The 27,738-nt window shown below is 36.5% G+C and overlaps 1 protein-coding gene across 3 annotated transcripts; it reads right to left on the reverse strand.

The window, feature by feature from the left end:
• On the reverse strand, positions 1–27,721 carry LOC139976498 (uncharacterized). 3 transcript variants are annotated; one of them, XM_071985303.1, is made up of 4 exons: positions 27,599–27,721; positions 12,782–12,902; positions 12,132–12,198; positions 1–3,819 (listed from the first exon to the last, which is right to left on the reverse strand). In XM_071985303.1, the coding sequence occupies exons 2-4, from the start codon at positions 12,866–12,868 to the stop codon at positions 2,600–2,602; spliced, it is 1,374 nt and encodes a 457-aa protein (XP_071841404.1). In that variant the 5' UTR covers positions 12,869–12,902; positions 27,599–27,721; the 3' UTR covers positions 1–2,599. The 3 variants fall into 3 exon arrangements, with proteins under 3 accessions (XP_071841404.1, XP_071841405.1, XP_071841406.1); XM_071985304.1 differs by having other exon boundaries at positions 27,607–27,698; XM_071985305.1 differs by having other exon boundaries at positions 27,611–27,683.
• Between the last annotated feature and the right edge of the window lie 17 nt (positions 27,722–27,738).

Here is a 27,738-nt window from a genome sequence, read left to right on the forward strand (position 1 = left end):
AAAAAAAATTAAAAAATTACAAGTTGAAATCTAATCTCGACAGCTACGGTAGTGTACATGATACCAAAGAAAAACAGTTTGAACAGCTAAAATATTTAATGTCAAAGACAGACAATTTTATACAAAATTCCCCCAAAATTGGTTTTAACACCTGAAGGAGAGGTTTGCAACCCAACAAAAAATAAAAAATAATAATCACTTACTTAAGGAAAAAGGAAGTCATGATAAATAGATTTCAAGGTATCAAGATGAATTTTTACAAAAAAAAACTGTTGGTTCTAACCATGATGTTTACTTTAAGGGACCATGTCATTTTTCCTTCATAAATGGAATAGCTTTGCAAGAGGTCGTTGGAGGTGAAAAATCACTTTAGTTGGGACGAGTTCTCAATTAAAAAAAGCTAATGTGTGTCATTCTAGGGTCCTTCATGAAGAATTACATTCTCTCGTTATTACAAACAGAAACATCACAAACTACGCTTAAATTTAATATGACGAACTCACTTGCATTATTGAATTATTTATTTACGTTGGCCACAATTTTTCAAAAATTATCTGGAGATTTTTCTTAAGAAAACTGTGGTTAAGAACCTGCTTAACAAAAACAGCATCTCGTTTTGATTTTGGTTAAATTTTTAATACTGTTCTATACTTTAAATGCCACAGACTTATAGGAATCCGTTACTGTTACTACACACGCTCTAATAATTTCCAAATCCTTAGGAATCGTTTGAACAAATCTTTAACAGTTAACAAATTAATTAGTTTTTCCGATACGAATATAATGTTAATATAAAAAACAAATTGGGTGACAAAAAACCTTCTTAAAAATTACCTGCAACTATTAAGTACTTGAACGTATCAATGTTTTTTGGTGAAAAAAAAAACAAGAAAAAACAAAACAAAACCCAAAACAAAACAAGTCACTTCATGAGAGTTCAGACTTGCCCGTTATTGCCAAAAATGCTAACATGTCTGAGACCAGAAACATCACTACTGATGCAAGACCAGGAATGGTCTCTGCCATAAGCACTTCCAAAATGATTACATGTCTGAGAGACTGGAAAGGTTGCTGTTGTTTTGGTGACCAGAAATGCTACTATTGAGTTGACCCCCCCCCAAAAAAAAACAAGTTGATCACTGAAAGGTCCAGCTTTCTGCATTACATCCTCCGTTTAAGAAAAAATCACCTACAGAGAGAGACATGGGATTGTCTCACCTGACATTTCTAAACGCTTGGGGAAAGGGGAAGGTGGTAGGGGTAAGGAGAAGGGGGGGGGTAAAAGCTCCAGAAATGTACCATGTGGAAACTTTTGAGCTTAGATATTAAATGCTGGAAATGACACTGATATCACCAAGTCACAGGCCATCAGTATTGGCCTCGAATCTTTAACATGCTAAAAATTGCTAAAAGTTGACAAAAATATCCCAGGTCTAGGTTATTCCCAGACTCCAAGGAGAGTTCACAGTTAGACATTTAAAAGGTAACAGTGAGGTTAACATGTAAACCATCTGGCAGTTAAATGCTTGTTGAAGTTTTGACACCAGTGACCATTATTAGACTTTCTAGCATATTTGGTGGGAAATACTGAAGATCTGCAAATGTTTCATTAACAGTGGAATAATACCACAGTTCCATTAACCAAAGGCAGTAAAATTTATGGTGGATGGATGGAGGAGGGGTGGAGGAGAGGGGGGCCGAAAGTGAACAAGTTTAGAGCGAGAGGTATTTGTCATAAGACAAGCATAGAACTCCACAGATGAGATTCCTCACATGTCAGATGTTGATACAGATCACATGACAGAGTGATCAGGTGACAGATCATGTGACAGATCATGTGTCAGATGTTGATACAGATCATGTGACAGATCATGTGACATATCATCTGTCAGATGTTGATACAGATCATGTGATAGAGTGATCAGGTGACAGATCATGTGACAGATCATGTGTCAGATGTTGATACAGATCATGTGACAGATCATGTGACATATTATCTGTCAGATGTTGATACAGATCATGTGATAGAGTGATCAGGTGACAGATCATGTGACAGATCATGTGTCAGATGTTGATACAGATCATGTGACAGGGGGTGATCTGGGTAATTTTATATGGAAATGAGAAAGCCGGATAGAGAAGAACAAATTGTAAATATTAACCAAGAGAGGGAAATTGAAAGGGATGAGTAAGCTGAACCCTGCTATCAAAGAATAGGTAAGCCTCGCTACACATAGGCATACATATATATATGTGTATATATCTATATATATATATTTATATACATATAAATATATATATATATTTATATATAGTTATATCTATATATATCGATATATATATATAGATATATATATACATATATAGATCTATGAATATATATATATATATCTATATATATATATATAGATATATATATATATACATATATAGATCTATGAATATATATATATATATCTTTATACATATATATATATCTTTATACATATACATCTATATATATCTATAAAGATATATTTAAACATATATAAACATACGTACATACATACATAAATACATACATATATAATGAAACTGACAATACTGAGAAATTAAAATATTATGACCTAAGTGAAGAAAATCCTGGTAATGGAGGATAGCCAGCATTAAAGAGGGGAAAGTGAACTTGTGGGTAGAGAGAAGTGGGTACAGATGGCATCATGTGGTCCTTCTCTCTTTTGTCATCTTTGGTCCCTTCTCCATTGTCCTTGTCCTTCAATACCTTGGGCACCTCCTGTGGCGCGTGAGGATGAAGAGAAGGATGATGAAGGGCGTGCGTCCGTGGTATGACTAAGTTCTGGTTTGGTTGAAATCCAGCTTGCTGGGTCAATGGCGGTGAAGTGATGCCTTGGAGATGAGATGCATTGCTGGAGGGTATCCTCTTGAAGTTGACTTGTGAGGGGATATTATTGGCCTCGGCTGCACCACCCGGCGGTGGTTCTTGAGGGTGCTTACTGGCCAGATGCTTCTCCAGGTAGAGCTCCTGAACGTAAGTCTTGCCGCAGACACCGCACGAGAACCTTCTCTCCCGTCGGGTGTTTTCGTGGGACTGCACATGGTTTTGGAGTTTTTCGAGAACGTCGAAGGCCCTGTAGCAATCGGGGCATTTGTAGGGCTTATCTTTATTGTGCCTCCGCCAGTGCTGTTGAAGATTGGATAACTGAGTGAATGCCTTCTCGCAGCCCTGGTGCAGGCACCGATACGGCCGTTGACCCGTGTGCGTCCGAGTGTGCTGTTGGAGGTGGGAGAGCTGGCGGAAGTTCTTGTCACAGTAAGTGCAGTTATACGGCTTCTCCCCCGTGTGGATGCGTGAATGCTGGTTAAGGTATGAGGTACTCGCGAAGCCTTTGCTGCAGACGGCACATTTGTACGGCTTTCCCTCCGTGTGCGACCTCGAGTGCATGACCACGTCAGAACGATTGAAGAACCTTAAGGGGCATAACTTACATTTGTACTCTCGTATCTCGCTCCTCTCACCCACTGCCACCCGCTCGTTCAGCTCCGCCAATTTTGCCGGGTCAAAGTTCATCTTGGGAGTTGACCCGGCTTCCTTGTGAGAGTTATTTGACATTCGCGAGTCTTTCTTGTTCAGGGAACCCTTGGGGCGACCCCTTTGCCTGGAGGTCCCCGGTCCAGAGGGTGGTTTCTTGCCGACGCCGTTGTCATGGTGAGCCGCAGATGCCGAGGAGGATAATAGTGAATCTAGCACCTCGAGGTCGTAAGGCAATCGCTGCGAAGAACTGCTCGGAATGGAACAACTTGTCGTGGGAACGAAGGAATCTGTAGAAGAAAGAAGAGAAACGCTCAGAAATAATCCCGTAATCGATATCTATAGAGATGGACAAAATCTTACACATGACTTACATTAATGTTCATGAATTGAAAATATGGTAACATTTTATTCAGACAGTCGGATAAAAATGCCAAAGCCACCTTCAGATCAACATGCACACATTTCGCTTTTAAAGAAAACTGCCGTAAAAGTACAGTCCTTCTCTGCATTTCCTATTTAAATTGCTTTGTTCCAGAGCAGGATTTTTGGTGTCCCACAAAAATCGAATGTCAAATGTTATCTTCTGTCTTGTGTTTTCTGTCACTATCGATGTTCTCACTCTTTTATGTTTGATAAATTATCTTTTTGCAATATTTGATTGGTTTTATTAATTGCAATAAAATTGAAGCTCTAAAAGACAGGGGAAACAAGCCTGACTTATATTTGGTCCAATATATTAAACTCTCAATATAAACTTTCAGTTTCATGTATTGTTTACTTCATATTTTCCGATAGTTGATTGGTCTAAAGCTCACTCCCGTCTGTGCAATCACTGTATTTGCCAAACACAAAGGCTCTGTGCGTAGCTGCTACCCTTGGCAACCTTAGTGTTACTGATTGAAGGTTGTCATCAGCATGTATTAAATGACATAGAAGCCTATATGTGTATAACCTTAGGCTCCATGTGCCACATATTCCTCGTAAAACATTTCATGAAATAACCCATGTATAATTGCTTTTACAGGGATTGAAATAATAAAGAACCAAAAAAGGCGCCATTTACATGATTGCTATCAGCTTGAACTGTGAGTGATTGAGAAAAGTCTTGAATAATTTCAGAATGCCAAGTCCGGGGGAGGGGGGGGGTGGAGATTGAACAGAACCTTTTAGCAGAGCTGTAAATTTGTAATTATTTTGATGGCAATATGCTAAAGATTCTTTGGAAATTATGAGTAAAGTATACTTTTGACTATCTCCAACAACATGGGTTCAAGGACTATACTCCCCCCTCCCCACCCCCCCCCCCCCCCCCCCATGAGATAACATTAATGAAAGCCCAGATGCAAAGATGTATAGAATTTCTTGTACAAAAACCCGGGTTTCCGGTAGGTTGTAATTTTACAAACCTGAAGAAACTCAAATGTTAAATCTACTATTTCAAAGGGAACGACTCCCTCTCCTACAGTATACATGTACAGTATATGTGTTCTACTAGTTATAATCACCGAACCTGCACATCTCTCCTACAGGGTACATATTGGTGTTCTATTCACCAAACCTACACATCCATGATCTCTCCTACAGTGAACATATTGGTGTTCTATTCACCAAACCTATACATCTCTCCTACAGTGTACATATTGGTGTTCTATTCACCAAAATTACACATCTCTCTTACAATGTACATATTGGTGTTCTATTCATCAAACCTACACATCTCTCCTACAGTGAACATATTGCTGTTCTATTTACCAAACCTACACATCTTCTAACAGTGTACATATTGCTGTTCTATTCACCAAACCTACACATCTCTCCTACAGTGTACACATTGGTGTTCTATTCATCAAACCTACAAATCTCTCCTACAGTGAACATATTGGTGTTCTATTCACCAAACCTATACATCTCTCCTAGAGTGTACATATTGGTGTTCTATTCACCAAAATAACACATCTCTCTTACAGTGTACATATTGGTGCTCTATTCATCAAACCTACACATCTCTCCTACAGTGTACATATTGCTGTTCTATTCATCAAACCTACACATCTCTCCTACAGTGTACATATTGCTGTTCTATTCATCAAACCTACACATCTCTCCTACAGCGTACATAACGGTGTTCTATTCACCAAACCTACACATCTCTCGTACAGTGCAAATATTGGTCTATCTTTGTAATTTTGCTACTTCTTTTGGGCAACCAAATTTGCTGTTTGGGACAACCAAATTCTTAGACCTGGTTGTGAGATGGATATGCTTTTCATTTCACTTGTATGTTAATATGTTCGCTTTGCCTCGTTCGCTTTGATTCATAACTCTCCCACAGGACTCCCAATGGTTATTGTATGTTTAAAATGGCACACTGCTTTAAGGCATTAATTTTGACAAATTCTTAACAGAATTTAAGTGACTAAAATTTCATAACTTTTTCGCAGTTTGTTAGATTTATTAACTAAGTATCGACTCGGTGGACATCAGACATTGAGATATTATATTTACAAGGCTTTCAGGCTTTTACCTCCATTGACCTCACATAACCTTTCACCTTGCCTCAAACTGTATACTATGATGCATACAGTACAAACATTCTCCATGTTATGATTCTTGAGATTAAAGAGTTTCCAAGTATTTCACATTTCAACCTCTGCTGGGCCTTAAAATGACCTTTACTGCTGGTCATCTAAAGCAAACGGGAAGGGGGAGAGGGGGGGGGGGCATGACATGGAAGCATGGTCTAAGACCAAACTGAAATTCATACCCCAAGGCTTGTTAATAAACTAAGCCTTCTTTTGATGTTTGGCCAAAGAGGACCAAATGAAACAGTTAACACCAGGCAGACTAAGAAAACCTAATTCCTTTGGTAAAAGTCACACAAGATGACTAGTAACCAAAACGTGTGCATGGTCCTCCCATGTGACACCTCAGATGTAGTGGCACCACCTACCCCCAAACTTTGATGATTGAATGTCACATGTTTGATCTGAATTATTACAAATAATTATTACAGGAGAACCATAGCTACTTAATACTTATCCCTTATGGGCTTAACCACTTTTTTTGTGTGTGGGGGGAGGGGGCTGAGATATTAAAGGGAGTGAAGACTTGCGCACAAAGAAACGTCTGATGCTGGTAATCTGACCTAGTTTTGAATGAGGTGTAGCAGAAGTGTTAAAAACCACCATCGATCCTAGAAAATACACACAGCTTGCTAACGTCGGTAATTAGACACTAGTGTACAGTCAATACATGCAACTACGGTCAATACCCACAACACAGTGTACATAGCAGCGATGGACATCTCAGGTCCAGATAAAAGAAACAAGGTATCACATTTCATTACTGTCTGCATTTTGTAGCGACAAGAAGAAAACTTCACTTGCAAGCAACGTAATGTTAACTTTTTTCAAAGGGAGGCACACGGTTTGGGGCGAGTCTTCAATGCCTTTAAGTCAGGGAGCTTCAGGGAGAGGATACACCGTTTAGGTAGCAATGAAAAGTGCTTCTAAGATGCAAAATTGTTCATTATATTTTCCAACTTTTGAAGCAATGCTGAAGAAGTTTCTCTTAAAAGGTTGTATTGCACATACATGTTATATATTTATGTACTGTACACTAAGGATTTTTTAAGTTAAAGAAGTATATTTGCTTGCACTCCTGCAACCAAAACATAAAAAAAAATAATTCACACTTTTCATTACTTTCTTCCTTTTTTTTTTGCTAGACATGAGATTTGACAAAATGTGTCTTTGTGAAACATTTCATTTTTTCCAACATTATCTTGCTAAACGCTTACTGTACTTTCACCCGAAAAGCCCAATGGAGTGTAAAAAGAGTTAAAAATTTGTAAAGATTCTGCCACCCCTATAAAATATAGAAAGACATGCAGTAAGTAAGAAATAGTTTTGTTCTTTTACCAACCTTGTAAAATGTTTTGAATATAAAAGTGATAATGGTCTGTTAAGCTCCGGTAGGTAGCAAGACACACTAGGCAGTCCGTGCTGCAACATCCCAAAAACCAACCTTTACGTTTGTGACTTACTTCCATGGCTTTTTTCAAGTATCTGATTCAAAAATAATTATTTTCCACTGTTTTTCACTTGCCACCATAGGACTCCTGGAGTGTGACTTTTTGGAATGTCTGGGTAGCCACAGCAGTACCAGTATTTGTATTTATATATATATATATATATAGATATAGATACATTTATATATATATATATAAATAAATATATATATATAGATATATATGGGCGATTCCGTGAAAACAGGGACATGACCCCAAAATTTCAAAATCATTTCTGCAGCCATTTTTGGCTTCTAATATACTATAAACACATTTAGGGTCTGGGTTATGTACTTTTTTTTCCAACTATATCACGTTCTTCTACCAAAAAATGTGAATACCTGACTAATGTTGATTTTTGAGGGAACATTTGAGGAAATAGTATGGATATTTCAAAGTCTCAGATTTCCATATTTGAAAGCACCCTAAATAAATTTGTTATATATGTATTGGTAGTGCAATTAGTGATATATTAAAATATTAATCACAATTCCTCCAAACAGTTTTGGTTTGTAGGCATATATGGCTGTAACGACACATAGCTGATTTGAGAGTGTAATGCGAGTTACCGAAAGACCAAGTTTTTAACTTTTTTTTTTCACTGGAGCAGATAATTTCCTGCCATTTCATATTATGCTTCTAGTCAAAGTAAAGAGTATAAAAATAGTTGAAAGAATTAGAAATGTACCTAGTATATAGATATAAATAGACATTGAAAACTGTAATGCGAGTTACCAGTAATGCGAGTTACCGCTGTAATGCGAGTTACCATATATCATTCCAATCTCACTTGCAGTACTACTGATTAACAAAACAATACAGCGCACTAAATACTTATATAAGGTGTGCACAGTAGTTACTTCCTGTACCCAGAATGCACTGCAATCTCGATTACATCACATGTGACCCTTAAAACAGTTCCAACAGACATTGATGATTTTATCACCTGACCTTTGTGGAATCACGGACCTACCAAGTTGCATTCAACTGTGACATCATCAAATGAGTATTTAAGTTAGCCTATTCTTTCTCCATTTTCATGGGATAGTATTAGTACAATATTTAGGACAAATTGTGAGAGCTTAGGCTATATTAGTCTGTAGCCTATCACATAGTAATCTATATGTTCAAGGATGGGCAAATATTGTAAATCATGACCATTATAATGTGCCTAACATCTTGATGGAAATTAGTCTTGATGTGAAAGCTGATGCTGCCAAGGGTGTGGGCACCTCAGAATTAGTGGGGTGGGCAGAGGGGATGGGACAGACGGGGAGTTTGCATAGGGGATGATTGGGGCTGCTGGGGGGGATGGGGCAGGATTGCAGAGGCTTGGTCAGTTGGAATAGATTGGTGTGGTTTACCAATTCAAATGTGGGTTCCCCAAATATCATGATGTGCAAACCCCTTTCCCCAATATGAGTGTATAATCACTGCAATGTGAAAATCAACCTTTACTCCAAAGCATTTCAAATCCCCAAATTACACAAAATAAGGCAGGCCACCGGATTTCACGGGAATTGATAACTGGAAATGGCCGAACCCAGGGATGACAAAACTTCCTATCGATGAAGCCAGATGATAAAGAAGTTGGGAACGCCTTTGATTGCTAATAGTTGTGGCCAATTCAAGTTTGCATCAAAATTCTAATTTGATACAAAACACCATCCATTCAAGGTTATCTAGAATGGCCATATATAGCTACCACCTTGCCCTCATACCGCATGATAAAACATCTATTGTGTTATTGTTGATAATGTTATTATACTGATAGAATTAGGAACAAGGATTGTTTTATTAGTTACATGCTTTTCCTAAGAACCCTAAATACAAATTTCCAAAGGACCAATCACTTGTTAACATGCCAAAGAAACTTTTCTTGTAATTCACTATATAAGCTGTGCACCTGTTTAACTTTCAGTAGATGTTTTGAGACATTAAAATGGAAGAGGAGAGCTACCAGATTGCTTGGATTAGCTTCATTGGAAATTGGATTGATAATTCAAGAGTGTACATTGCAATCTTGTAAGTCAACAATTTTGGATTGGCTTGATTGGAAATATGGATTGATAATTCAATAGTGTACATTGCAATCTTGTTAGTCAACAATTCTTCAGTTGATTTTCTGGTTCAATCAGCTTCGATTATTATTGATATAATTGACAGGATGTTTTGCAAATTGTTGTTCAAATGTTGTTAAAAGTTTTGGAAAGAGTTTTTCAGTTTCTAAGAGTTTCCAAGAGTTTCAAAAATGGCTTTGGAGCATATCTCTTTCAAAGAATTTGATGAATAAAGAACAAAATCGATGACTGGAAAAAGTGTAATGCGAGTTACCGTAATGCGAGTTACCAGACTTTTCCCCCCTCCATACCACATCTGAAGTTGTTTCATATTTTCTACTGCTGATATATAAACATCAGTAGGGTAGATATCTTGTACATGTATGCAATTGAAGAAATCATTCTTTGTTTGAGCACAGTGCCATTTTGTACCGGTGTCAATTTTTCAGGTGTCCTTTTTCCGTAATGCGAGTTACCGATATTTGGAAGCGCACCATACATTAAGGCGAACACAATTATAATTCTTGATAATTTAATATTGTAGCTATGAATGTTGGGTATAACACCACAGAAAATTGAGGAGTTACACTAAACCATATTCGAGCCACAGCACTTGGATTATAAAAAAACAGCAAAAAGTGTAATGCGAGTTACCATGGAATCGCCCATATACATTTATATATATATATATATATATATATATTTATATCTATATATTTATTCATCCTCTATAACTAGTGTGTTGAAAATAATACAAAAACATTCTAACCAGTGTTTCAACATTTTTTTTCATTTAAATGTATTTTGGGGTTCCTCCCAGTCTGCTTTTCTGTTACATTAACACAAGGAGTAAGACTTTTAGGTAAAATGCTTTACTATAAATAATATGGACAACCTGGCGGTTCATGTTGATTGCTTTTAAACAACTTTGCTGGATATTTTCTGTGTTGTTAGGTCAAAACTCAAAACTATTACTGAAGTACCAGCAGCTAATCATAAACCCAGATTTATTTTTTATTTGGACATACAGTAGTGTAGAGTGGACTACAGACAACTTGTATTAAATATGACGAGCAAAACATCATAGCACACTGCCCTATCATATAAAGAGAGAGAGAGAGGGAAAACCTGCCCTTTCTCTCGTAATAAGTGTCTCTAACACACCTTTTTGAATTTACTTTCTAAATATATATCAATTTACCCCCTTATTGAATGCACAGAATCTTTTCCAATTGCAGCAATAAATGCTATTCTGGTACAGACTGTGAATACTAAAGCAGGGAACTGCTACTCGGAGGTACTGTACGTATTTACCTTGAAAGGCCTATTACTTTCATCACCCCCTACAATGCTACAGTGTGAAACATTTTGAACCTAAACGGCACAGTCCCTAAACAGCACTGTCCCAAAACAGCACTGTCCCTAAACAGCACTGTCCTAAAACAGCACTGTCCCTAAACAGCACTGTACCTAACAGCACTGTCCCTAAACAGCACTGTACCTAACAGCGCTGTCCCTAAACAGCACTGTACCTAACAGCACTGTCCCTAAACAGCACTGTCTCTAAACAGCAGTCCCTAAACGGCACTGTCTATAAACAGCACTGTCCTAAAACAGCACTGTCCCTAAACAGCACTGTACCTAACAGCACTGTACCTAACAGCACTGTACCTAAACAGCACTGTCCCTTAACAGCACTGTCTCTAAACAGCAGTCCCTAAACGGCACTGTCCCTAAACAGCACTGTCCTAAAACAGCACTGTCTCTAAACAGCACTGTCCCTAAACAGCAGTCCTAAAACAGCACTGTCCCTAAACAGCACTGTCCCTAAACAGCACTGTACCTAACAGCACAGTCCCTAAACAGCACTGTACCTAACAGCACTGTCCCTAAACAGCACTGTCCTAAAACAGCACTGTCTCTAAACAGCCCTGTCCCTAAACAGCACTGTCCTAAAACAGCACTGTCCCTAAACAGCACTGTCCCTAAACAGCACTGTACCTAACAGCACTGTCCCTAAACAGCACTGTACCTAACAGCACAGTCCCTAAACAGCACTGTACCTAAACAGCACTGTCCCTAAACAGCAGTCTCTAAACAACAGTCCCTAAACGGCACTGCCCCTAAATGGCACTGTCCCTAAACGGCACTGTCCTAAAGCAGCACTGTCTCTAAACAGCACTGTCTCTAACAGCACTGTCCCTTAATGGCACTTTTTAATTATGTTGCTGCATGTTTACAAGATAAATCGACATCCTTTATGTTTATCCTTTTCTTTTGTTTATCCTGTGCAAAACTCTGGGAGGGACCACCTGCTTTTCTTTTTCGTTGGCTGGACAACTGCTATACGTCCTGCGATATTGTCATCTTTAAAAACTGTTCAAATTGGTTAGACTTACACACCAGTAAGTTGAATGTGCATATGAGATCATAGAAAATGGAATATATTATGTAGGATTTATTTACAAACCTTGCTTTTTTATGGGTGCTTGTGCCCGGGGCGGCCGAATGGAATACAGTGGAACAACTGGAGGCGGCTGAAATGGGAAATAGAAAAAATATGCAAATTATTGCTTCATCTAAATACGAGTAAATCATTTGTTTAACACAACAGTTTAGTTTGGTGAGGGTCCAAAACATTTCCAGCAATTTTACTAAAAGTGGTATCACATATTGATACTCAAAAAGATTTTTCCAATGGCCCAACTAATGTAGCTTCCAATATTATTTTGTTTTAATCCAATGAACATCAATTTAGGGATTCTACCAAATTTCAAGCTTGTAACATTGAGTGATATCGAGCTTGCAGTCTATGGAAATTATGTCTCCTCTCTTTAATGTGATATCTCTCTGATATCCATTCAAATTCTATGAACAGCTTGAAAATTTAAAAGAGAAGTTGTTAGATGATAACTCATAATCAAGTCACATCGATCCAGTTAATTTGTGCAACAGATTTGCCAAACACTAAAGCCAAACAGCATGGCGATGCTTAGTACAAACCTTTACATCAAACCTATGTATCACTGTATATTTTTCAAGTACAAATCTTCTAAAATATCGTTTCTCTTTAAGGAGTACCAACTTTGTGAATGACAACATACAAGGAACCATGCATACCTGAATATTTAGATTCTGGGTTGATGGTGGCAGTCCCAGGGGTCTGGTGCCCCAGAAGTGAGGTCCACGGATATGTTCTGCAGCCATTGATGATACCTGCTATGAGTGGAGCGATTAATGTCTGTATAAATAAAATAAAAGTCAAGAAAAGAAAGAAAAAGAGGAATCTGTGAGATCATTCAAGTGTAAGAGAGTGCACATAGCCCGCTTGGGGCGATTACATCTGAATGTAATCGATTACAATTACGATTACTTGAGAATGTATGATTACGATTACGATTATGATTACAGCCTAAAGTTGAAGTAATCGATTACGATTACGATAACATTGTAATGTAATTGTGATTACAATCACGATTACATTGTGGTTCTTGCACAATCCTCTGCATATCTGTTTAATATAACTCTCTGCCGGGAAATAGGGCAATGAAATAAGGCAAAGGAAGAGCATTTACAGTATATACGGACAAAATGTGGAAGTATATCTACAATTCCTACCAGGCATTACACATTTATGCTTTAACACGTTTAAGATGTGTAACCCATAAGTCCAGTACAAAATACAATTTAAATAAGGGGTTAATCAAAGGGCGGAGCGTAGCGGAGCCCGAGTGCATCCAGCGATAGCATTAACACCCGGAGTGCATTAATCATGTGAGTAACGCACGCTAGACTGTTGATTAACCCCGTTCATTCATACACTACCATTTGTGTGGGGGAAAATCATAAAACAAAACATTTTTGGTTACATATAACCAAAGATTTATTAAAGTGATGCCCCGTAATTTTACCGTGCGTTACTCACAGGATTAACCACGGTCAGCTGACCTGAATGGACCAATAGGATTTAGGAATCTTTACTAAGTATGAATGAACAGACAATTAAACAGACAACCAGTTGTGTATGCAAAAGGATTGTGAACGCTGAGAGGCAGCATTGAACAGAATAATTCAGGTGATAAAAAATCCTTGAATATGGCGATCAAATCCCCAGTACTTCTTAGTATAAGTTTATTGTGCTAGAGAATTCTAGAAGCAGGAACACTTCTTTGGTCACACTAAAAGCCAATAGTAAGAATTAGTTTTAATCTTTTCTACTAATTTTGCCCTTCTCATTCAAATTTCACTGTAATCATAAATGTAATAAGATTACGATTACTTTGCCCTTGTAATCGATTACGATTACGATTACTTTGTAATTTTCACAAAAGTAATCGATTACGATTACGATTACTTCAAAAAATGTAATCGATTGTAATCGATTACGATTACTGATTACGATTACCCCAAGCCTGGCACATAGTCTTCTTCTTGCCCTATTAGAAAGTGCCTCATGTATATTCAATAGGTGAGGTCAATAGGTCATGCCTTCTGCTGCATCTTCATTTGGTTACGTGGTATAAAGAGCAGATCAAAGGCTCATTGGCGATCTTTATCTGCCTAGGTTCAGTGGTATGACCACCTACAGTATTAGTGTTACCTCAATTATATTTATATTATTCTGTTTATACCAGGGCATGGCAGCCTGTACAGATGTAATAGTACATATATTATGAGCGTATTATGCATGAGGATTCAGAGATACCAAAGAGGTACATTTTTAACTATTATGGTTAAATGGAGTATTAAATGTAAAAGTGTAATTGTGGAAATTGTTTGAATTGCATCTTTGAGGTTTGCCTAGTATTTCTCGTCTTTTAAGTTTTACTTTGTATGTGTTGTACTGCTTGTGGTTTATCGATTCTTTATGTGATATATTTTTGTACGTTAATTACATATTTATTGTAGTTTTCACGGATGCAATACACATGCGACTTTATCCATTCGAGGCCTTGGTACATTCATTCTACACAAACGGTTATATTAAAGGTACTGAAAAATTGAAAAGAAAATTCAGCTTTGTCAGGCAAATTCTGTATCCAAGAATGAAACATTTTTTGTCAATTTAAAGTACAAAAATGTTGATTCTCTTTGGTACCAAAAACATTTCATTACATTTAATACATTAATTAATGCCTTTACCAGCGTCATTTTAGATAGTGAAGTAAAAGTGGAAAATTTAGCATTTTTGCCAAAATGTGCATTGAAAATGATCCTACAGTAGTTCTATGGAATGTTGAAAACGGAACAAACATCGACTGCAGTAATTACTTAGTTCATTAAACTTCATTTGGTGAAAACATTCCACAAGGCAATCTTAAAGTGAGAAAGAGTAATCATCTTTGGAGTTATTTAACTCAGGTTTGGATCAATTACGGACTTAACTAAAAGAGGCTGCTATTATTGAAAGCAGATACAGAAGGCTTGTTTCAAATTGCCTAACCTTACACTGAAAGCATTTCCCTCTTCCCACTGGAGTGGATCAACTGACTACCAATGTGTTCTGTGCCCATACATCTGACTTATTGCTTTTTCCCCGTCCAGGTGCACTGGCAAAGCAAAAGTGACCAAATCCTGAATGCAAAGCAAACTTGGGACTAGCTTTTAGGCCATGTATTCATAATTTTAGCCAATTGCCCAAAAAATATGCCAATGCATAAAAAAATATCTACTGGCTAAAATCAACATTCCCACTTAAAGGGCAGAAAAAAAATGCCGTTGGAATTTTTATTTTCTACTGGCAAACAGCGATATCCACTGGCTTTTAGCCATTAAATAAAGCTCTTGAATATTGAGCCTGGGGTATGTGGTAGATATATATGCTACTGTACCTACAGTACATACATGTGCTAATGCGACATTAATGTGCTTAGGATTTTATTGAGGAACTAAACATGAGATTGTGACAAATGTGGTTTCAAATGATCAGTTTAGTTCTGAGGGAGGTACAGTACATGTACAGCCCTATTGAATATCCCCCAATTGTGTTGTGCTGTGGGTATGGAAGAAAACTCCTAAACCATCATTACTGTAACTTACTAAGTAACACTGGCACACACTCACACACACACACACCTACAAATAATGGAATTTACATTGGTTAGTCAAGCAAATCTTTTCAATAAATTGTTTCTTTTCATACTATTGTATATACTAGGATTTATAGATTATTCTCATAAAAGAGCTTCTAAATTTAGAAGAACCTATAGCTTGAGTTGTATAGTGTAATATTGTTTAGAGCAGTTTGAGTATACAATGTCTCACTATAACTCAGTTAAAACTAGAGAAATTATTACTGCATTATGCACTTTTAGCAGAGTGACTATGCTTAATTGCTGCATGGATGCCCTATGGTTTGTGAAGTAGAAAACCAGTTTTTTAACAGTTTTTTTGTTTATTACCCCTTTAAAAAAAAACTTAGTTTTCATTCCATAGTCACTTATGAGTTGTATAGTTTACTGTTTAGAGCATTTTAAGTATATACAAATGTCTCACTATAACTCAGTTAAAACTAGAGAAAATAATACTGCATTATGCACTTTTAGCAGAGTGACTATGCTTAATTGCTGCATGGATGCCCTACGGTTTGTGAAGTAGAAAACCAGTTTTTTTAACAGTTTTTTGTTTATTACCCCTTTAAAAAAAAAACTTAGTTTTCATTCCATAGTCACTTATGAGTTGTATAGTTTATGTTTAGAGCATTTTGAGTATACAATGTCTCACTATATAAGTCAGTTAAAAGTAGTGAAAAATATTACTGCATTATGCAATTTTAGCAGAGTGACTTTGCTTAATTGCTGCATGGATGTCCTACTGTAGCATCAGAATCAAAATGATAGGCCCTCATAATTTAATATATTAACCTTCACAGGTTTGTGAAGTAGACAAACAGTTTTTTAACAGCTTTTTGTTTATTACACCTTACAAAAGAAAAAAATCATTCCATAGTCACTTTTATTTAAGCAAAATCAAAATGTTTGTTCTCTGAACTTTTGGAAAATGGTTTGTTTTGCAGTTTTATGCTACTGTACATCATTTTGTTAAGGTTTACATGAAATTACTCCACAGACTATAATAATCTTGATGTCCTTCAAATTGTTTTGTCAAAGGTCATGAATGAACTGGCAAGAAAATTGGAATGAGCTTGTAATTTCTGCATCAATATTTCTTGACAGCCGAATGGAGAAAAACACACACACCTGAGGTACTGTACATATGGTAAAACTGGTTAACAATATTACCATTAATCCATTCCATCTTTAGTAAGCTATACTATACTGTGTGAGCTTACTCAAATCCATTGGACTGCTTTTTAACTAAATCCTAACAACTGCCTTTGCTTCAGTGATACCAAAAATACAAAAACTAAGCCTGTAGACTTCAGATGCTGCCAAAAATTTAGCTGTAAAAATAAATCAGTCGCAAAAAAAATACGATTCACTGGATAAACCTGCATTTTTTTCCTTCATCCTGCGGTCACAGAGGTCTCTGAGCTCTCTAAAAAAAGAGTCTAAGAACCTTGGATTTGACATTACTGTACATTTCAACCCACAAACCCTCATTTTCATTTCTGGTTGTTTCTAAACCAATGATTTAAAATGACTGCTGGGTTTACCGATTCACTGGGCTGCTTAAATATCGCTATTTATATTATCGTTGAGAAATAAACACTGGTTGTGACTGAAAAAAAAAAAAGGATAAATACTAACCAAAGGTCTCAAACTTTCTTGGTAAACAATTCTTTCAGTCTTTGGTTTTAGATGGGGTGCAGGGGACAATTTACGCTTCAAATATTGTATAGTACTGTAGTTTGGAGGCCACAAGCTTTTTCTTACATAAGATACTATGGTTCCTATTTATGTACAAAAACTGAAATAATCTTTCATTGGGTATAGTTATTTGCCCATTATTGCATGAAGCAAGTTGGGTTGTGATACCAGAGAAATTATACCCTGGGATATTATAGCATCTAGGGGTGTGGCTAGCAAACTCAGATCTAGGGGTTCTGCTTTTCTCCTAACAACGATTAATCAGATATCACCATATCTTCTAACACAGTCGATTAATCAGATATCACCATATCTTCTAACATGGTAGATTGATCAGATATCACCATCTCTTGTAACACGGTCTATTAATCAGATATCACCATATCTTCTAACACGGTTGATTAATCAGATATCACCATATCTTCTAACACAGTCGATTAATCAGATATCACCATATCTTCTAACATGGTAGATTGATCAGATATCACCATCTCTTCTAACACGGTCTATTAATCAGATATCACCATATCTTCTAACACAGTCGATTAATCAGATATCACCATATTTTTTAACACGGTCGATTCATCAGATATCACCATATCTTCTAACACCGATTAATCAGATATCACCATATCTTCTAACACGGTCGATTAATCGGATATCACCATATCTTCTAACACGGTCGATTAATCAGATATCACCATATCTTCTAACACTGATTAATCAGATATCACCATATCTTCTAACACGGTTGATTAATCAGATATCACCAATCTTCTAACACGGTCCATTAATCAGATATCATATCTTCTAACATGGTCGATTAATCAGATATCACCATATCTTCAAACACGGTCGATTAATCAGATATCACCATATCCACATATACACACAGTAGGCCAAGGAAGCTACCCACAGAGACATCTTATCATAACAGAGAAATGAAATTATCTTAGTTCTGTTTTTAAAGAAACAGCTCAATAGGAACAGTAAGAGAGAAGGAAGGAAGGAGATGGGGAGGAGAAATGCAGAATAATCAACACCATTTTTGTCATTTTATGCGAGCATGATGTTGTCAATTTTAATAAACAACATGGAATTTGAAAGGGCAATGCTGCTTCTTAATGAACCACAGACGAAGTGTTGAAACAAGCATTCGTTCAGTATGTACAGTAATGCGTAGCACATACTGTTAAATATTCGAGCATAGCGTTACTGTATCTCAGACGACCATTCATGCATCCAGCAAACTCACAGGTTTCATCATCAAGTGATGTGCTGTGAAATATTGCATTCCCTATTGCGGCAATTGACCAACTTTTCCAAAGCACTGCCTGCTGCAACATCACTACTTGGCCAATTCACACAAAAGCAGTAACACCAAAGAACTTACTCAGATACAGGGCATGTACCGTGCACCAGTAACTTTGAATAGGCCAAAAGAATTTGGCTTCTATGGGTTTTGAACCAGAAATTTTGTTTCTATACTTATGGTCGAGTGGGTGGTACAAGTACCCCAGGGTACTAAAGGCTGCACCGCATACCTTTACAACAATGGCCAAATTTAAAAAAAATTTCAAATTTTTGGCTCAACATTACCATGTTAACTCTCAGTAAATATGAAATTCTACTTATAGAATCCAGCCACACGGTAGTGTGTGAGTCTACAGTACTTACCGGACTAATTTACTTACTATACTAACATACAATCGAAAATGAGTCTGTGAGCCTGCAAATTACAGAAAATCATACATATATATCCTAACCTTGAAAACAACACTTTTTTGAAAGATTTTGATAAATTTTAAGATTAAATCTTGCATCATAAAACCATTACCAAATCCAGTCGCCTTAATATCTTGCCACGACAATAGAACTGGGTTTTAAATGTTTTTTTTATATTATTTAAAAAGAAATAATTTAAACCACTAGATGAAGAGATAAATGGGATTGTGTTTGAACAATCCTTACTGTGACATCACACATAAGGTGTTTCAATGGCATTTTACAGCACACTTCAGTTACAGTACCCTACTGCAGATGTATGTTCTCAGGAATATTTGAGTGCTGGGAGGGGTTGTGCGTTAGTGTGATCCTTGTCTTGGGGGAGGGGTCTAAGTGGTGGAGGTGTTCCCTCTACTTTGGATTTTTTTGTGCAAGTATGCTTTAATAGATGGTAAATGATGCTATCTTTCTCCTATTCTGTGCCCAGTATATCTCCCATATTTTGGCAATGGTAAAAGTTGTTAAATTTAATCATCAAAAATATTGCTGGACGGAAATGTTTAAAATACTGCTTGTGCCGGGCAGCATTCAGAACTGCCGCCCGCCCTGTGTGAGCACATCCCTGCTACTTTACTGCACAGGTGTACGGTAACAGCCCAATATTATTTACTGATAATCAGCAATAACACAGGGAAAATGTTAGCTACAGTACTAATCATGCTGGGTTTTTTTAATTGATGCAAAAAGCCAAAAACCAAGTGAAAAATTCTTAGATAATAAAGATGGCAGATCTGTACGTACTGTAGTTGAAGTTCTAGAAGGTACGGTGGGTTCGAAATGAGGAAAAAGTGGGCGGTGTCTTGGAAGTGGGATAAAGGCGGGAGGTGGGAGCAGTGCTAAAATGTTTCCAGTTGTGTGGTTTAGTTAGATGGGAAAGTGCATGTGTCGATCAGAGACCTGTATGTGAGATGAGCGAAGCAAACAGCATAATTATAGTAAATCCCAGGTAATTATATAACGGAGCATATCATCAACCAAAGGTTGGTAATAACGTGTCCTAACACAGTCTCAGTACCATGTACAGTAAGATGTCTGTGATCTTTTCATGGCATCGATGCTGATAATGAACTTATGGAATGTTAGTGTATATCATGATAATATACAGTAGTTTTCAATATTCACCAAATTTCTATTTTGCTCAAAATTTCCAATAAATAAAAGGGACCCATTTTCAGCTACTACCCATGATAGATAAAATGTCATTTGCCAATAGCCATACTTTAAAAAAGAGGGGTAAACAAGGAAAGAGAAAAGATTACTGACTGATCGTATGAGACAAAAATATCTATGCTGACAATGAACTTATGGAATGTTAGAGTATATCATGATCATATAGTTTTCAATATTCACCAAATTTCTATTTCAAGCTCAAAATTTCCAATAAACAAAATTGACACATTTTCAGCCACTACCCTATGATAGATAAAATGTCATTTTTCAATAGCCATACTTTTGATAAAGAGGGGTAAAAAAGAAAGAAAAAAAGATTACTGATCGTATGAAAAAAAAAGGATAAAAAAAGTTGCCACCATCAAGAAATTGGATCAATACTTCAAAAAGCATGTTGTACCTACTAAGTACATTATACAGAGAGCTCTGTTTTCTTTGAGTTGCAGGTACCAAATAACAATGATGGTATCAATTCTACAGTACATAACAGCAGTATTGCAAAATACATTGTTAATTTCCTGTTTTCAGTGTCTGCAATCCTTTACTCTTTAGTACTGTAGATTTATGTTTCCTTTGTCATTGTTAAATTAGTCGTGACTAGTTACCTCATTCATGTTTTAATAAGAAAAAAAGGTGTTTTTCCTAAAATACAAAAAAAAAGATTGATCAGCTATTCTTTCAGCTTTTCCCCTAGCAACAACATAAAAAGCTGACCAATAGAAATACAGCTCCTTAAATTTGAATTTTTTTTGACGAATTTGCCCCATCTGGTGAAGGCAAACTCAACCACCAAATGAATGCTAAGAGTTCTGAAAAAAAAAAAATCTCTTAAGTTACAGCAAAGTTGTAATAAGTATAAATTAAATTAACGCCAAAAATGATCCATGATTTTCGAAGGAAAAATAGAAATTTCTCTCTCAATTTTGTGGGACACAATTATGAATTTTTAAGTGGTTGTAACCACATGGATCTACTGTATTAAAAGATTGAGGAGTACATAATTACATGGCTTTGTATCCCTCGGTAATACAAACTTGCCCATACAAAACAAAACAAAAATGAAACACTGGTACATTAATAGTCAGAGAAAAATTTACGTGCTGTTCACATTTTGTGTAGCGCCCAGTTGAATCGAAGGCTCCTGATTTCATCTCTTGTCAAATACTAGTTTAGTTTAGTAGAAAAAAAGGATCAGGAGGGACACTCAAGTCCCCATCAAGGACCCTATAGGAGAGAAAAAAACTAAAGGCACAAACACTCAGACCCGATTACCATGCTTAAAGTGCTTGTCCAAAGCATTCTGAAACCCATCCACAGTACTTGCTAGTACAACTTTCTCAGGCAAACCTTCCACTCATTCACAACCCTATTAGAAAAAAATTTATGCCGAATATTAATCCTACATTGTAATATCATAACAATCTACTATCATAACAATACTATCATAAACAATCATACTATTGTTTCTGTGTACAAAACCTCTTTGCATTCGCCTCAATAGCAAGATGGCCACTTTGCACAGCCTTTTGCATTGGGAGACCAGATAAATTATTCATTGATTGTGTACTGTAACATGAAGTAGGTTTGTTCATTCATGACAACTAGAGATGAACATCGGGTTGGTGACCAAATAAGGTCTATCTGGTTACCACAAACCTGAGGGTTGTGTCCGGTTAGAGTCTAACTAGGGCCATAGCGGTGCACTGACAAATTTAGTAGTGTGAACTTATTACCGTGAATTGGAACCATTTTGGTTTAGATCATACTCAACTTTTCGTAACTTACAATGTTTTCTGTTGAGACCGATGACACTTTAAAATTACTATTTCATTGTTGTACATACTGATGGTTAAACATCCCAGAAAGATTAGTTTGTGAGCTTAAAAAGCAATTGAGCATGTTAGGATAAATATAGTGACTTGACTTGTAACAAAATCGCCTCTCTCCATTGTGCTAGTACAATCACCGCCAAAGTCAGAAACGTCGAAAGAGGGAAGGGATGGGAGCGAAGATAAAGTTCTCCTTTCATTAGTGTGGAGGACAGGGGGAGGGAACAGATTTTCACCTTGTAGAAAAAATAATAATTAAAAAGTTGCGAAGGAACAAATTGAGAAAGATGAGAACAAAGTAAATGAAAATTAGTAGCATTAACTACCGGAAGGCTCAAAAATCTAATGGTCCATGATGGTCCGGTGGAGCGATTCTCATTTTATGCATATGCTGATGAACAAATATAATTCGGACATGACGATCTGTCCAGTTCCCACAATAAATATTAGCAGTTGGTCTCCAAAATTATACCCTGCACTTCATGTTTATGTCAAAAATATTCTAGCGCATTAATTCTCTGACTACATAAAGTGTTTGCATAATCTAAAATGAAGCACTTTTTAAAAATTTCCTCCACACAAGTTACAGTAGCTATCCTAAGTTGTAATACATATATGTGATGCAAAATTTTAGCCTATCCACCCTAGTAAATTCAGTTTGCAAACAAAGTTATCCACTACATGGTTCTGATCTTGAGGGTGGTTTTCGTACCAGATTTCAGTTGTACCATGAAAATGTGATGCTCATTTATCTATGACCAAGTACAAAATGTGTGTAGGTCATATTTTATTTGACCTGTTATACAGTATCAGGGGGTTAGGATAGCTTATTGCTATAATACACTTATACTATAGAAACCACACTATGTAGCCACGGAAGCAGCAACTTCATATGAAATTATCATTGCAGCTATTGCAGTAATTAGCAGAAGTTATTACAGTAACTGCCGACTGCGAGGTGCTTCAAAATATTCTTTTCACAGTCTTTTCAAACCTCTGTTCGCAGGGCAGTGATATAATGAAAGTATTCTACACTTCTGAAGGAACTTCATTGGCTCCCTATCAGCTACAGAATAAAGTATAAACTACTTCTTCTCACTTTTTGTGCTCATCATCTGGAACAGCCTGTATACCGTATATTCCAAATAGCACACTTCGTTCCTCGAACAAACTGTATGTAACTGTTCCTAAACCACGCTTAAAGACCTATGGTTACAGAAGCTTGAACATTCTGGCTCTTGGAACAAGTTACCAGATCACATGTGAACATGCTCTAAACTTTATACTTTCAATTTTTGTCACTTGTTCATTTGTTAATTAATTTGCTTCTTTGTAAAGCGCCTTGAGTAGTGACTTTTTTCTACTGATTTGGCGCTATATAAGTCTCATCTATTATTATTATTATTACTACACTGTACTGCATTGTGTGCCCTTGCTTGTTGACTGTAAAGTTCATGACCATGGTGTTATTGCCAGCTTTATTTGTGTGATAGGCTATTGTACTGTAAGGGGCTCATCTCACAGAGGCAACAAGTAGTGAATGTGATGGGACTTTGACTCAAGTAAGGTCCTTGTGGTATGCATTCATAGTATCACCGGGTCATGCTAGGATATTGGATTTGTGAGCCTTCCCTAACAACGGTGAGTGGTATACTTGGCTGATTTTGAAGAAAAGTTCTACAATATTTATTAGCGTTATAGCCACACAAAAAACTACAAAACCTATAGAGTCAGTAAATTAGACCATATTGTTCTCTCCAAAATGCAGCAAAGTTACAAAGTTGCCTTTCATAAACACAATCCATAAAGTGTAGAACACATTTTTGTGAGGTATCATGAATGGAAACAGGCTTACTTTGAAACAGGCCCATTCACTAAAACAGATACCAATACTAGGCTACTACAAAAGTTCTAAAGCATCATGTACTGTTGTGCCCACTGTAGGTCTATATTTTAATGATTACAACTGCATTAGCATAAGGCACTTTGTTTATGTTAATGTTAGAAAATGTGGCTTATACTGGACAAATTAAACTTTTGTATTGTTTCAATAGACAGAAAATGGGTTAATTTCCTATAACGTCACCAAAAAATCATTCATTGCTTATCACAAAGCCACTCCTTTGTCTTCACTGATGAAGACAAAGGAAGGTACTGCAATTATTATTAATTAATTTTGTATTACGTGATGATGTGACAGTTTTCTACAAATTTTCTACAAATTAAACTTGGTCAAGTCCATGAGCTTCAATCCAGGTTTGGTAACATATTTTATTTGAGCAAAAGAAAGTTATAAATACAAGTGGTTATAAGTGTCAATTATGTGCTCTGCAAATACATTTTACCAACATTTAATCCATTTAAAGTACAGGTAGTTTGTAACTTGAAAATTGCTAGAAATGTTTGAGCATTTATGTGACAAAGTCGTTGAACTGGATAAATGAAATAAACATTGGCAACCAGGGTCAGAATTAAAAATTATTTGTGACTAAAAAAGAGCCCTTGCTTATGCCTTTGCTAGGGCTATTTCTTTGTTTGGGAGGGCTATTTTACAATAATATATGAAATAACAAATATACCTTACATAACTACCTGAAGACTGCATTCACGAAATATTCACTTCTAAAAGAAAACAGTTAACCCAATTGATCAACACTTTCAATCAACACTTTCAGTTTGTATAATTTAAAAACTTGCTTAGGCATATAAAATATATACAGTAGATTGGTGTGCGCGAGAACTTACTGTAGTCTATGCAGTATCTCCCTGCAACTTTGAGCTGCTACTCCTACAATTTACCACTTATTTATCTTGTTTTTTTGCTGCAGAATGGGACACGAAAATTGTCACTATAACTCCATTACACTGCCTAAATCAAAGCAATCTTTTACGCAATGAAAATCTAAGGTTGACAAAGCATCTGTCTTTCACTCGCAACCGTTACAAGTGAAAACCTGAAAACTGTTTGCCACAAATCATGGTGGCGATAACAGCAAACCTTGTCTCAAAACTCCTTAAATTGTTGTAAATTTTTTGAATTATGACCGATGGCATGTAGAACTTAATTTAGAATGTCTTTGGCCACCTTTAAAAGTACATTGACCCGAAACATTTGTTTCTTCACGTTTTTGTGTTAACAAACCTAATATTATCCTACTGTTGTTAGTGTATGGCACAGTGAAGCCTAACCAACTCGGCAGTTCCACGCTTTTCCGTTAACTATCTTTTATCGAAATAACAGATAATCGTGTACTGTGGATTTGATTTTCTTTATAATCAACTCTAAAGGGGTCGTGTGTCATTAACTTATCAATTTCAACATCGTGAAACTCTAAATAAAGTGGTTGCAACATTTTAAAGTTTTGTTTATTGCAGTAATTTAATGCTCTTTATTATATCTAAACTTCAGATGGGGATATCCAAATGTTTATTGTTAGTACAGTAGTCTACCTGGGGCGCTGGTAGTATACTCTGCTGTGTAGGGTTACCTGCGCATACCCAAGCCATCAAGATATCGATGTTTAATGAACTTTTTTAATGGGTTAATATACGAACACAACATATTGATGAATGCCTTCAAAACAAATTACCGACTTTGTAAGCTCAAACCTCTCCCTGTAATAAATTGTTATAAAAGAATTTAAATGTTTTGCTGTAGGTTTATAAATGCTCCGTGAAGTTTGTGAACAACCTTCAAGCATGAAAACTTCTCATACATACAGTAATGCACGTGCAGATAGCAAACCATTTTACACACTTAATCCCAATTGAGATTGGTCATTGACAAAAATCAGTTTACAACTTAAACTTGCTTCGAGACGGTATGTAGCGTGTTCTTGGGAGGTGGAATGTATGCTGTTTCTCGGAATATTTATTTGCAGTATTTCAGTGTCATGGCGTCCCCAATGTCGGCTTCACAGTACCTACAGTATGAAGCTGTGACGTACAGTAGGTCTTGTATTGAGCATGTTCCGAACTATGTACATCATTGGGCTATACTATACTACCCCGCCTTGGTCTATGGCGTATGTAAACAATGAATTTGGAATTCGCGGAACTGGACAAACTTGTCATAAAGAAGGAAAATTGGTGGCAAACAAATAATTGATATCTTATAAATCAAGAATCTTGGTTAAGTAAAAAAAATGTAAATAAGTGTTAACAAGCGAGGACCATATGCCAAAAGTAATTATACACGGACTCCTTTGATATTACCAGGGATTTTTCTTATATTTTAATTTTTTTACGCCTTGCAATTGTGCTTTCGAGGGCTAGAACACCTAGACTACACTCCTTGTGGTTAGTTGGAAACTAATATCCAATAAAGGTGATTATGCTGGAACTGATACAAAATACACATGAATAACAGCTTGGAATTGAAAATGAGAGTTGATGTTGGCACTTAGTAAATATTCTCTTGTGGTACTTAGCATAGGAACTCTATAAAGAACCTGAATAGGGCCGAATGAGAAAGACAAAGTAGACCCTCCTATCTTGTATCAATATCTATTTATCGAAGGCAAATAAGTCCACTATAGGTGCTGTGGGATAACTGTTTTAATATCTCATTTCAACATGTTCTTGAAAATTCTAGGCAAGGTCTACTCAAAGTTACTTGAGGACTGAACCTAGTTAACAAATTCCCAAAGTTGTGATTGTGAACATATTAAAATAGACCAATGCTACAGTACTGGGCTTTGTTCTTAAAATTATTGCTGATCATAATTATATCAAACATCACTGGTTTCACTAATTATATTTATTCAAGTCATTTTGCTATGAATGTGTGGGTTAACATGTGGAAGAACCAGGCAGTTTATTTTGCATTAAATTGCAGATCTAATATGCCTCCAACTTCCAAGGTTGGACCTTGATTTCAATTCATGTCAGTTTCAGTCACACCTATTCTTTCTGGATACTGTAGTACTCTTTACTTTTTATTATAATTACAAACTTTCCAATACTTTGTACCAAACAAGGCAAAAGATATTTAATACTTTATTTAGGAGTGAGGGCCAGCAAACGACTAGTAGTGGTAATGCGCCTTTCACTGTAAGGGCATTATGTGCCAGATCAGACTACTCAACAGTACACACCACTGTTTAGCCTAAGCCTAATAGTATTGCCACACTGTTACTGTTAGTGTAGTACTGATATATGCTACTACTATGGCATCATGATAGTCTACCGCAGTGTTGTACTACTTGTGCTACCACTAAGCTTAGTACGCTGTCATGATTGGGTTTGCCGATTTACTTGGCCTACACTGTACAATGATTATGTGCATAAAATTTGTTAAAACGGCCAAAAAAAATCAAAATGCAAGAGAATGAGCGATCAAATACATAAATATAATTAATTCTTTCCAATTATAAAGTTAATACCTTCTTACGTACAACTGAAGACCCGAATTTGGTGGCAAAATGTGGCCGCCGCACAACTGGCAGGTCTCAACTTTGTTGTTTTGACAGGGTCAAGTTGTGTAAGGTTAAAGGTTAAACGATTACGCAATAGCAAGCCGAAC

This window comes from Apostichopus japonicus, chromosome 11 (assembly GCF_037975245.1).
Source record: "Apostichopus japonicus isolate 1M-3 chromosome 11, ASM3797524v1, whole genome shotgun sequence".
NCBI lineage: Eukaryota > Metazoa > Echinodermata > Holothuroidea > Aspidochirotida > Stichopodidae > Apostichopus > Apostichopus japonicus.

Excerpts from the sequence above, each read along its gene's own strand:
- LOC139976498 (XM_071985303.1), bottom strand. The coding sequence starts at position 12,868 with ATGGCTGCAGAACATATCCGTGGACCTCACTTCTGGGGCACCAGACCC. Across the intron at positions 12,199-12,781 it reads CCCAGAATCTAAATATTCAG|CCGCCTCCAGTTGTTCCACT; the intron begins GTATGCATGGTT and ends TTCCCATTTCAG. Across the intron at positions 3,820-12,131 it reads AGCACCCATAAAAAAGCAAG|ATTCCTTCGTTCCCACGACA; the intron begins GTTTGTAAATAA and ends TTTCTTCTACAG.